We start from the raw sequence: 12,719 nt of genomic DNA, 5'->3' as shown, positions 1-12,719 counted from the left end.
TCTCGATTTTCAGCCTAATTATTGTTACCTCTCTGTTATTTAGAGACTTATTATCCAAGCTCAATATGAGTAATTATTCAGTCTGGAGGGGAAACAGCAACACTGCTAGTTTAATTTAATGCTTACCTAGTTAACTTAATTAGCAATAAGTCTTGGCAAAATGATGGCATTCACAGGGTCCTGGCTTGGTGGGTGGGTGCGGGAGGCTGAGTGCTGTCCTTGGAAAGCAACAAGTTTCAGGGCACAATGTGGGGGGAGGCGAGGACTGAGCTGCCAGTGAGTTGGGCTGTGCTGTCCGTCCAAGCTGAGGCTGGCCCCTGAGAGTGAAAGGCCGTAGATTACACAGGCTGCAAGGACCTGAGGTCAGGTAGCACTTATTAAGCACCTGCTGTGTGCCAGACCCTTCGCAAGGTGTCGGGCAAACCTTATTTCTAATACCCCATATGTGGGACTTGTATGTTCAAGATAATTTAGATCATTCAACTCTCTTTGTAGTATATGTTTTGGGTATACAGTATTATAATTCAACTTTGCAGTATATTTGTATACTTTGTATATACTTTGCAGTATATTTGTATATACTGAAAAGTGATCACCACCACAAGTTTAGGTGCCATCCATTACCGCCATACAGTTGACCCCCTTAACCATTTCACCCACCCGCATAACCTCCTTCCCTTCTGGTAACCACTAATCTGTTCTCTGCATCTATGAGTTTGTTTTGTTTTATTTTGAAATCATACGATATTTGTCTTTCTTCATCTGACTTATTTCACGTAACATAATACCTTCAAGGTCCATCTGTGTTGTCACAAAAATGGCAGGATTTCACTCTTTTTTATGGCTGAATAATATTCCTGTGTGTGTGTGTGTGTGTGTGTGTGTGTGTGTGTGTGTGTGTGAGGGAGAGAGAGAGAGACATCTTCTTTATCCATTCATCCACTGATGGACACTTAGATAATTCAACTCTTATAGTGAGTGCATTCTTCTCTTTTCAAGGAGTCCTGCAGGCTTTTTGATTAGGGAAGGAGAGAGTTTCCCATTTGATGCTACTGGCTCTTGTAAGGTTCTTACCCTTTTCACTAAGGGAGGCCTCAGAGTCATGGCTTTGGCAGCAGAATCCAGCTAGAAGTCAACATTGTTCAGCTTTGACTTTTTTTTTTTTTCTGTAGTATGCGGGCCTCCCTCTGTTGTGGCCTCTCCCGTTGCGGGGCACAGGCTCCGGACGCGCAGGCTCAGCGGCCATGGCTCACGGGCCCAGCCGCTCCGCGGCATGTGGGATCCTCCCAGACCGGGGCGCGAACCCGGTTCCCCTGAAAGACGCTTTGAGAAGCCCCCATTTCACCAGATGAGCTTGGCAGGAGGGAAATGGTTGCTAGAGGTGACTTCCAAGGGTCAGGGTGAAGGGCACCTGAACTGAGCAGGGAGTCACTACTGCACCTTGAACAGCACAGCAAAATGGTGAAGCGCCTCTAACTTTATGGAGGCCACTAGCGAGGATTTTTACCTTTTACCCTTGCAACTCCTCTGTCACCGGGGAAGGGAAGGTCTTATTAGCCTATTTTACACATGGACAAGACAAGATGCCAAGAAATACTGCAGCGTGCCCATGTGCCTTACAAGTGAGTGGAGGGGGCACTCCTAACACTTTCATCACACTGGCTTGAGAATGACAGTGCTGATAATGGAGATGATGGTGGTCGCGGTTGCAGTGGCTAGTATTTAATTTGTAGCGTGACGACTCTATTAGGTAAGTGCAGTTGTTTTCCCCACTGACAAGGTAGGAAACTGAGGCTCAGAGAAATGGATGAACTTACCCCAAGGTGACACAGCTTCTAGGTGGTAGAAGAGGCGTTTGAACCCTGGCAATGTGACTCCAGAGTCGAAGCTCTTAACCACTGTCCCTTCTACTGGCTGAGGAAGCCTCTTTTCCAAGATGCCAGCAACATGGACACTTCACCCCATCTCACCTTACTCCACTTACCCCCATAAGCTGGAATGAAAAACTGTAGCCTCCATCAGCCAGTGATGCCCAGCCCTTCATTAATCTGCTGTGTGACCTTAGATGAATTTCTTCCCCTCTGTGAGCCTTGGTTTCTATATCTGTGGAATACAGAGTTTAAACTAGTTGAGCTCCGAGGTCCTTCTATTCCATGAATCTTTGACTCTGTAACACTGGCTGCAGTGTTTGAATTTGTCCTTGAATTGGTTACCAAAGTATAAACAATCTCTCTTCCCCCTCAGCTCTTTCTTTCTTTTCTACTCTTCTCCCTTCCTTCTCTCTCTCTCGATTTTCAGCCTAATTATTGTTACCTCTCTGTTATTTAGAGACTTATTATCCAAGCTCAATATGAGTAATTATTCAGTCTGGAGGGGAAACAGCAACACTGCTAGTTTAATTTAATGCTTACCTAGTTAACTTAATTAGCAATAAGTCTTGGCAAAATGATGGCATTCACAGGGTCCTGGCTTGGTGGGTGGGTGCGGGAGGCTGAGTGCTGTCCTTGGAAAGCAACAAGTTTCAGGGCACAATGTGGGGGGAGGCGAGGACTGAGCTGCCAGTGAGTTGGGCTGTGCTGTCCGTCCAAGCTGAGGCTGGCCCCTGAGAGTGAAAGGCCGTAGATTACACAGGCTGCAAGGACCTGAGGTCAGGTAGCACTTATTAAGCACCTGCTGTGTGCCAGACCCTTCGCAAGGTGTCGGGCAAACCTTATTTCTAATACCCCATATGTGGGACTTGTATGTTCAAGATAATTTAGATCATTCAACTCTCTTTGTAGTATATGTTTTGGGTATACAGTATTATAATTCAACTTTGCAGTATATTTGTATACTTTGTATATACTTTGCAGTATATTTGTATATACTGAAAAGTGATCACCACCACAAGTTTAGGTGCCATCCATTACCGCCATACAGTTGACCCCCTTAACCATTTCACCCACCCGCATAACCTCCTTCCCTTCTGGTAACCACTAATCTGTTCTCTGCATCTATGAGTTTGTTTTGTTTTATTTTGAAATCATACGATATTTGTCTTTCTTCATCTGACTTATTTCACGTAACATAATACCTTCAAGGTCCATCTGTGTTGTCACAAAAATGGCAGGATTTCACTCTTTTTTATGGCTGAATAATATTCCTGTGTGTGTGTGTGTGTGTGTGTGTGTGTGTGTGTGTGTGTGAGGGAGAGAGAGAGAGAGACATCTTCTTTATCCATTCATCCACTGATGGACGCTTAGATAATTCAACTCTTATAGTGAGTGCATTCTTCTCTTTTCAAGGAGTCCTGCAGGCTTTTTGATTAGGGAAGGAGAGAGTTTCCCATTTGATGCTACTGGCTCTTGTAAGGTTCTTACCCTTTTCACTAAGGGAGGCCTCAGAGTCATGGCTTTGGCAGCAGAATCCAGCTAGAAGTCAACATTGTTCAGCTTTGACTTTTTTTTTTTTCTGTGGTATGCGGGCCTCCCTCTGTTGTGGCCTCTCCCGTTGCGGGGCACAGGCTCCGGACGCGCAGGCTCAGCGGCCATGGCTCACGGGCCCAGCCGCTCCGCGGCATGTGGGATCCTCCCAGACCGGGGCGCGAACCCGATTCCCCTGCATCGGCAGGTGGACGCGCAACCACTGCGCCACCAGGGAAGCCCCTTGACTTTTTTTTAATAGTCTTAGTCTATTTATGGCAAATGAGGTTGGCTTTCTATGTATATAAGTGATATAAAGTTTCCATTGTAGTAAAAATAAGTGAGTTGCCATAGAGAAAAATATGGGGTAAAAAGAAGTCAGAGTGGGGACTTCCCTGGCTGTCCAGGGGTTAAGACTCCATGCTTCCACTGCAGGGGGCACAGGTTTGATCCCTGGTCCGGAACTAAAGATTCTGCAGGCTGCAGGGCACGGCCAAAAAAAGTAATAGAATAGAAGTTAGGGTGGTACCCAGATGGGGGACACTCCCAAGGAGAGAGGAGAATGAGAAAAAGCCCATCAGGATTAGCGATTATCTAGCCACGGGACAGGCAGACCTCCCTCCTCCTCTTCCATGCCCCAGACAGACGCTGTAATCAGGCAGGGATGTCTGCTCAGTCCAGATGCTGCCTCAGGATCCTTCCTGATGCAGGGCTCCAGGCACCTGCCAGGGGATCAGAGTGACCCTTCTGACCACTTTTCCCAGCCCACCGCAGCTTCTCCAAGTTTCTCCTAGGCCCCCCTGTCTAAGCCCTACTCTGACAGCTCGCTTCCTGCCTGGCACTCCCCTAACCCCTTTGCCGTCTCATAGGCTCCCATTTTCTCCTCAGTCCCTCATTGGTCCTCCTGGCCCCCTCTTGTACCAGCAGGTAAACTGAGACCCAAAGGAACGACTCCACAGCAGATTAGCAGAGAGCCACAGCCATGCTGAAACACCTTCCCTGACTAAGCCCTGGTGGGTGCATCCCGGTGTCCGTGCAGCCTCGGGGCCCACAGCGGGGGGCCCTTCCCCACCTTCCTGTGGCCCATCTGAGAGTCAGTGTGCCACCCCTCCGAGGTGATGTTTGTCTCTTGAAAGGATGGTCTCCGCGCAGAGTGTGGGTGGCAGGCTGGGGCGAGGGGTCCACAGAAGTGTGCCCGCCATGCGTCCTGAGCACCGCCTTTGCCCTCTCCCCGGGGCCAGGGGTCTTCCGTCCATACCCGTCTGCGTCTGCCATGACACAGGTCCCACAGAGATCTCAGGGCCAAGGTGTGGCCTGTGTAGCCATCGCCAGGGGTTTCCCACCCCCACCAGCCAGAACTGCCCGAAGACACCAGAGAACAAAGACAGAGGTTCTGGAACGAGCAGAATGTCTGTTGTTACGTCAGCTTTATCGGTGGCTTTGCGGCCCCCGCGGAGCCCTGCCTACTCGCTCAGGCCAGCGTCTTGCTCGCGCGCTCGTAGGACACACCTTCAAAGGTGGAGATCTGGAAGAAGCAGCAGGAACAGGGGGTGTCATTGCAGGGGCCCCAGGGTGACCATGGGGCCCAGAGAAGGTAGACCAGCCTCCAGTCCCAGCCCTGAATGGGAGTGAGCCTGCTGCACTGCTTCTCTGGGCCTCAGTTTCCCAATTTGTTACAGGACTCATTGTGTGGACTCTACGTGGCCAAAGTGCTAACAGATGTTGGCGTGATGTGGCTTTTCGTGGGATAATCTTCCACCCGTCTGTCCATTTCAGTTCACCCATGCCAGGCACATCTGCACGACACCAAGCTTGTCCCCGTTGTACAGATGAGAAAACTGAAGGTTAGAGAAATCAGTCACCCCTCTAAGGCTGAGGGGCCATGCTCACCCTCTGCACCATTTAGCATTTATGGGGCCCCTGTGCTCGGTGATGGGAAGAGACATTCCCTGTCCTCAGGAAGTGTAAGCGTTCATGGAAGAGGCTGCAAGAGGATACTGTTCAGCCAAGGCCCACTGGGTGTGGTGCCCTGGGCTCAAGGCCAAGACACGCTGTCTTGGGATGTGTGCATAGCATCAGTTGGTCCAGATCCCCAGCAGAGGAAAGCAGCTTTCTTGTGAGGAGGGGTGGGTGGCAAATGGAGTTTGGTGGAAGCAGTTTTGTCAGAGGGCAGCAGTGTGAAGTGATGTGTGATTTGCATATGGGATGGATGGAAGATGAAGTGGAGGGGGAGGCCAGGGAGAAGGCTGGGGCACGGTCTAGAGGAGAGGTGATGAGAGAAGGGGTGCTGGTGGTAGGTGGAGATGGGAGGAGGGGTGCTTGCAAAATGCACCCATGTTGGTGGAGAAGAAGGGAGGTATCCAGAATGATTCTGGGCCTCCAGAGATGGGAGATCTGCAACCAAGACGGCTTGTCTCTGGTGCCTAGTCTGTGTGCATGTGCATTTGCGTGTGTGCGTGCCTGTGCCTGCCTACGTGTGTGCGTGCGTGTGCGTGTGCGTGTGCGTGTGTGTGTGTGTATAATGGCCCTGAACTCTGGGCTCTGCTCACACCATATAGGCTCCATGGTCAGGCGCCTCTAGGAATTAGGAAACGGGTTTGTTCCATTTGGGAAGATCAGTTCAGTTGGGCACAAATGTGCTCCATTCTCCTGCCCTGTGTTCTCCCTGCACTCCTCACAGGCTGGGGAGCTTTGCCTCTAGCTTTCATCAGATTCTCCGAGAGGTTGATTTCCATCCAGAAAAAAATGTATAGTCACTTATGTCACACACACACACACACACACACACACACATATGTATATATATACACATACACATAGATATATTTTTAAAACACTGTACATCTATTTATTTTTAGATTTTTTTTTTTTAAACTAAAATGAAGGGGAGAAAGAAGACCCATTGGCCTGGGAAGAGCAGGCAGAGAATTTAGAAGTCAGCTGATGCGATCTGCCTCCACCACAAAGTAGCTGTGTGACCGTGGGCAAGTTACTTGTGTCTCTGAGACTCTATGGCTTCTCTGTAAAATGGGAGTAATGGGAAGGCACTGAGCCTCTTGGGCCACGTGCTCCTTTTCTCTAGACTGGGCTTGAGATGAGGAAAACAAGGAAACAAGGGAGAGATTGAGAGAGAGAGAGAGAGGACAGGGGAAGGCAAACCCTGCTTCCCCCATCACTTACCTTCTGGAGAGGCTTGGGGAGGACAGACCAGACCTCCCCCAGGGGGACTCTAGCCCAGGACACAGGCTCACGAAGGGGGAATAACATGTAGAAACGCCTTCCTTTTCCTCTTAATCTCACACCGTTTCTTTCACCGGGGTGAAACTTTGGAGCCCCAGGGAGAAGAGATGGATGTGAGATGAGGGCCTTCCAGGGCAGCACCTCCAACCTGTGTTTACAGAGAATGGCGTGTGGGAGGGGTCAGTCCACAGGTGTGTGAGTTGTCCCTGTCAGCGTTTCAAAAAATGTTTAATTAGTTGGCAACATTTGCTAGACTGGGAATTTCACTTGGAAGTGCCAATTTCCAGCTTCTCTTGAAACACCAAAACATCTAGCAGCAAGGGCCTGAAGTCCCTTGTGGAAATGGAATGGAGTGATGGCTACCCTTGCAGGGCCCACCCAGACTCCCCACTTCATTCACACTCTGGGAAGGGTCCAGACTTGTGTCCCTGAGGTGGCCGAGTGTGGGCCCTGGAGTCAGACTGCCCAGAGCCAAATCCCTGCTCTGTCAAAAAACCTCTGTGCCCTCCGGCCAATCACTTAGCCATCCCGTGTCTCAGTTTCCTCACCTGCAAAATGGGGATAAAAATCCTTACCTAACAGGGTGATTGTGAAGGTCAAATGAGGTCACGTGCCCCTAGTGCTCAGCACAGAGCCTGGCCCATGGTTGGGCGGGGGGGTTGCCCATAAAACCAGCTGCCCAGAGGACCACCTCTTGGGGGCCGTGGCTGGGGGCAGAAAAACACTCTCATCGATTTTGCCAGGAACCAGCGGGACACTCACCTCCACCAGCTTGCCATCCATGATCTCCACGATGTAGTTGTAGTGGGGGAAGTTCACCACCACCTTCCCACCCTCCATCTGCACAGTGGCCTGGAAGAGAAGCAAAACACAGAGTTGCAGAGCACCCCCCAAACACAGGCCAGCCCCTCAGGGATGAAGGGCCTGCTTGCAGCCTCAGCAATCCCCCTTTAGGAATTAATTACATATATCCAAAGATATAGATAACCTGTGCAAGTCACTGAACCTTTCTGTGCCTCGTTTTTGTTTGTTTGTTTGTTTAGTTATCTATTTCTTTATTTATTTTTGGCTGCATTGGGTCTTCTTTGCTGTGCATGGACTTTTTCTAGTTGTGGTGAGTGGGTGCTACTCTTGGTTGCGGTGCGCGGGCTTCTCATTGCGGTCGCTTCTCTTGTTGCGGAGCACGGGCTCTAGGTGTGCGGGCTTCAGTAGTTGTTGCACACGGGCTTAGTTGCTCCGCGGCATGTGGGACCGTCCAGACCAGGGCTCGAACCCCTGTCCCCTGCATTGGTAGGCAGATTCTTAACCACTGTGCCACCAGGGAAGTCCCTGTGCCTCGGTTTTCTCATCTCTAAAATAAGGGTAGTGACTGTACCTACTTCCTGGAGTTATGGGGAGGGTTAAATGATTTACTATGATATATATAAAGTGCTTAGAGCAGTGCCTGGCTTGGTGTTGAGCACCCCTTGTTAACTATGGAGTCAGTTATGATCATCGTTATTAGAATGATGCTGAAGTCATCCAAGGGTGTTGATTGCAACATTGTTTGTAATAGTGAACAACCTAAATATCCAACCTGTATTATCCACTGGTAAATAACCTAAAAATCTATTAATGAGGGAGTGGTAAGTAAATGATAGCATTTCCATACTATAGGATACTGTACCACCATTAAAAAAGAAGAGGCAAGTCAATATATGCTGACACAGAAAGACATCTGTGAGAAGTTGTTAAATTTTTAAAATACCCAAGTGGCAGAATATGAATATTATGACTACGTATCCTCCACCTTGGCAGCCTAGAAGCCTGAAGGAGCAAATTACTCTCTTGGCCAGGGTTGGGGGCTACAGAGGGGAATGGGTGGAAGACCTGGGGGACCAGTCTGGGTAGGAAAGGACAAACAACCACCTTTCAATTCTTTGCTACCCACGACTGCAGTTTCAAACCCAGATGAGTCTGGTTCTAGGGCTGGGCAATTAATCTCTAGGCCACGCTGGAGGCAGCATAAAAATGTGGTTATGGGGGGCTTCCCTGGTGGCGCAGTGGTCGAGAGTCCGCCTGTCAATGCAGGGGACGCGGGTTCGTGCCCCGGTCCGGGAAGGAGAGGCCACAACAGTGAGAGGCCCACGTACCGCAAAAAAAAAAAAAAAATGTGGTTATGGAGGCTTCCCTGGTGGCGCAGTGGTTAAGAATCCACCTGCCAACGCAGAGGACACGGGTTCAAGCCCTGGTTCGGGAAGATCCCACATGGCGCGGAGCAACTAAGCCTGTGTGCAACAACTACTGAGCCTGCGCTCTAGAGCCCGCGAGCCACAACTGCTGAAGCCCATGGTCACAACTACCGAAGCCCACACGCCTAGAGCCCATGCTCCGCAACAAGAGAAGCCACCGCAATGAGAAGCCCGTGCACTGCAATGAAGAGTGGCCCCTGCTCACCGCAACTAGAGAAAACCCGCGTGCAGCAATGAAGACCCAATGCAGCCAAAAATAAATTAATTTTTTAAAAAAATGTGGTTATGCTGTCTGGAACCAGACTGCCTGGTTATGCAGGCCCGCCCCTGCTGTGGGATCCAGGCAGCTATTTAATCCTATGACTCAGCCCAACTCCCCCATCTGTAAAATGGGGCAGTAATTGTAGCGACCTCATGGGCTTACCTGCATTAAGATGTGTGACAGATCCAGCAAGTGTCTGGGATATATGTGTGAAGGATTCAGCAAATGTTAACAATTTTACTATCATTATAGTGTCCATTATTGACGGTAGCATTAAAAACTAGGAGAGGCTAAATTGCCAAGTAACTCAAGCTGTTAAAGCTGGAGGCTAGACTCGAGAAGAAGCCTCAGCTCAAGCCTCAGCCCGGGGAGCAGCCCCCGGGGACATGGTGAGGACCAAGAAGTAATGAGAAGCCCGTGCACTGCAATGAAGAGTGGCCCCTGCTCACCGCAACTAGAGAAAACCCGCGTGCAGCAATGAAGACCCAATGCAGCCAAAAATAAATTAATTTTTTAAAAAAATGTGGTTATGCTGTCTGGAACCAGACTGCCTGGTTATGCAGGCCCGCCCCTGCTGTGGGATCCAGGCAGCTATTTAATCCTATGACTCAGCCCAACTCCCCCATCTGTAAAATGGGGCAGTAATTGTAGCGACCTCATGGGCTTACCTGCATTAAGATGTGTGACAGATCCAGCAAGTGTCTGGGATATATGTGTGAAGGATTCAGCAAATGTTAACAATTTTACTATCATTATAGTGTCCATTATTGACGGTAGCATTAAAAACTAGGAGAGGCTAAATTGCCAAGTAACTCAAGCTGTTAAAGCTGGAGGCTAGACTCGAGAAGAAGCCTCAGCTCAAGCCTCAGCTCGGGGAGCAGCCCCCGGGGACATGGTGAGGACCAAGAAGTCAGCCAGAGTCCTGGCGAAGGAGGGAGGGGTGGCTAGCTGCCTCTCACCTTGAACTTCTTGCCCGTCACAGTCTCCATGTTGCACTCTTTGCCAATGGTGAAATTGTTGGTTAATGGAGGGGCCCCCGGGGTAGTTCTGGGACCAGGTGAAGTTCTGCCCGTCCTGCTGCACCTCTGAGATGATCTTGAGGTTGCGACCCTTTTCAATCCTGTCGCTGGGGAGCCCTGGGCCAGGGGACAAGCAGAGTGGCCATGTAAGAGCTGCCTATGACTTGTGGCTTTGGGCACGAGCTTGCCTCCCCTACGGCAGGCTAGCCTGACAGTCGAGCACAAGCCCCACGTCGTGAGCCATGTGGCTTGGGCAAGTCACTGTCTCTCCCAGCCTCAGTGTTTTCATCCAAAAAATGGGGATAGTAAGGCCCATTTCACAGGGCTGTTGCAAGGATTAAATTACAGTGATTGTGTCTGGTAAAACTCCTGGCATATAGTTAAGAATAAATAATAGCTGCTCTTCTGATAGTAGTAGAACAGAAATTTGCCAACCTCACAAATTTCTAAAATGAATGAGACCTTCAAGACTGTCTTGAAATGCTCTTGCTTTACAGATAAAGATTCCTACATCTAGACTGTTGTAGGTGAAGCCAAGTCACTATTCCTTCAGGGCCAGTCCCAGTAATTGACTCAGAAGGGCTCTTGTCTTCCCAAGGCCCCAGGGCCCACGGATCCCACTCTTGGGGCCCATTTCCTACCAGGAGTTAGTAGGCCCTGGTCCCCTGGGGCTGTCCTCAATCTAGACAACTGCACTGCCTCACACTTAGCTAGCACACCAAGATTTCTGCAGGATTGTCAAGTCCACTGTCTCTTTGGTTCCTTACAACCAGTGCTGCAAATCGAACAGTCAGAAGAGTCGGGTCTTTGATCTCCACCCACAGTGCCTAGCACTGTAAGAGGCCCCTGTTTGCTCAGTGACTTAGTGAACGAGTGGCTTGTCAAACCTGATCTCTGTGCTCCCACCCCTTGGTTACCTCTCCCCAGGCAGGATGTGGTGACACCACTCATCATCTCATCCTCGGGTCCAGGGGGTCTAATGACATCTGCCACTGCTGCACAGTGTGACCTTGGGCAAGTCGTGCTGAGACGCCCCATCAGTAGCATTGGGTTGGCCGTGCGTGTAGTAAAAGCATTCAGGAAATGTTTGAATGAATAAACCAGTCAACTCTCCACCTCACCCATTACTGGCTGTGTGACCTTGCACGAGTCACTCAACTTCTCTGAGCCTCGTAGATTTTGGGTTCCCTGTGCAGAGCCGGCCGTGACAGCCCAGCCCCAGGAAGGTGCTTTCGGGAGCTCCACTCACCCAGGCGCTTCATGAACTTGTCGTAGTCCTTCTCACTCTCTGTCTCGTACTTGCCGCTGAAGGCCGTGCTGCCGGGGAGCCGGAGGCTCAGGGACAGAAGGATGAGGAAGAAGGGCTGCGGTGCTGAGGGGTCTGGCGCCTCTGCTTATAAACCCTCCCAGACGCTGAGGCTCAGCCCCAAAGTCAGCCCACTTCTCCTTCCCACCCCTGAAGAGGAAGCACTTGCAATTTTCTGATGTGGGCAGGCGGCAGAAACCTGAGGTTATTCACCCTGAGGACTCAGTTGGCTGGAATCCCATTGCCGTTGGCAAGGCCAGGGCCAGCTCTGCCACAGGGTTTGAGGTGTCCTCCACCTCTGCCCAGCCCTCCCTCCACCCATGCTCCCATCTTCCCTCATTCACTCAGTCACCCCTGCATTCATCGACCAACGTGCCTCGGCCACCTCATTTGGGGGCCAGCACTGAGGAAGCAGTGAGACATACCCCCTTCCCAAAAGAGCCTGCAGTCTGGTCCAGGGACAAAACACACTTGCAGAGAACCCCTGTGCAAGCAGGATGGGATGTGTCCCGAGAGACATGCAGATCTGGGGCCTGGGGAAGGAGTGATGGCGTCCAGCTGTGGCTGGTGTAGCTTTGCAGAGGAGATGGCATTTAATACAGGTCTTGAAGGAATTTGGATGTTTGCGGAAGTGGTAAGGTTGGAAGAGACTGAGAATGTAGGCAGATAACATTCTAAGTTGAGGGAACAATATGATGAAGGTGGGAAGGGCCACAATGAAAGGAAACAATGAGTTGTCTGCAGCAAAGAGCACTTGAAGGAGAATAGGCACGAGATGGGTGCAGATGGTGCAAGCAAAGGGAAGCAGCTGCCCGAGGGCCCAGGGAGCCGATCAGAGGAGGCAGTGCCAGGTGCACTGAAAACCTGCCATGTGCCAGGCATGGGCTGGGAGCACGGTGAATTTCACTCTATTCCAGCTTCACCGCTGGGAGGGCTAGTAATTCAGCCTCCACTTCCTGTCCCTGTTCTGATTCTGGCACCACTTCACATTAAGGACTCCCATCTCCTCGGTGATAACTCCTGCCCTGCCTGTCTTGTGGGACTGCTCTCTGGATCAAACCGATTGGCCACCCAAGTATGAAGCACTTACAAAGGCCATCACTCTTTTTTTTTTTTTTTTTTTAAGATGTTGGGGGTAGGAGTTTATTAATTTATTTATTTATTTTTGGCTGTGTTGGGTCTTCGTTTCTGTGCGAGGGCTTTCTCTAGTTGTGGCGAGCGGGGGCCACTCTTCATCGCGGTGCGCGGGCCTCTCACTCT

At 50.3% G+C, this 12,719-nt stretch overlaps 1 protein-coding gene across 1 annotated transcript in view; it reads right to left on the bottom strand.

The window, feature by feature from the left end:
- Window positions 1–4,872: 4,872 nt before the first annotated feature.
- The window catches only part of FABP6 (fatty acid binding protein 6), a 16,079-nt gene continuing 8,232 nt past the window's right edge, over window positions 4,873–12,719 (bottom strand). The window contains 5 exon segments of the mRNA XM_024115825.1: window positions 4,873–4,926; window positions 7,404–7,493; window positions 10,094–10,156; window positions 10,158–10,270; window positions 11,403–11,470. Coding sequence (XP_023971593.1) covers window positions 4,873–4,926; window positions 7,404–7,493; window positions 10,094–10,156; window positions 10,158–10,270; window positions 11,403–11,470 — 388 coding nt within the window.

Source organism: Physeter macrocephalus, chromosome 8 (genome assembly GCF_002837175.3).
Source record: "Physeter macrocephalus isolate SW-GA chromosome 8, ASM283717v5, whole genome shotgun sequence".
Classification (NCBI taxonomy): domain Eukaryota; kingdom Metazoa; phylum Chordata; class Mammalia; order Artiodactyla; family Physeteridae; genus Physeter; species Physeter macrocephalus.
Note: the sequence above shows the minus strand (reverse complement) of the source record. Positions and strands in the feature narration are given on the sequence as shown.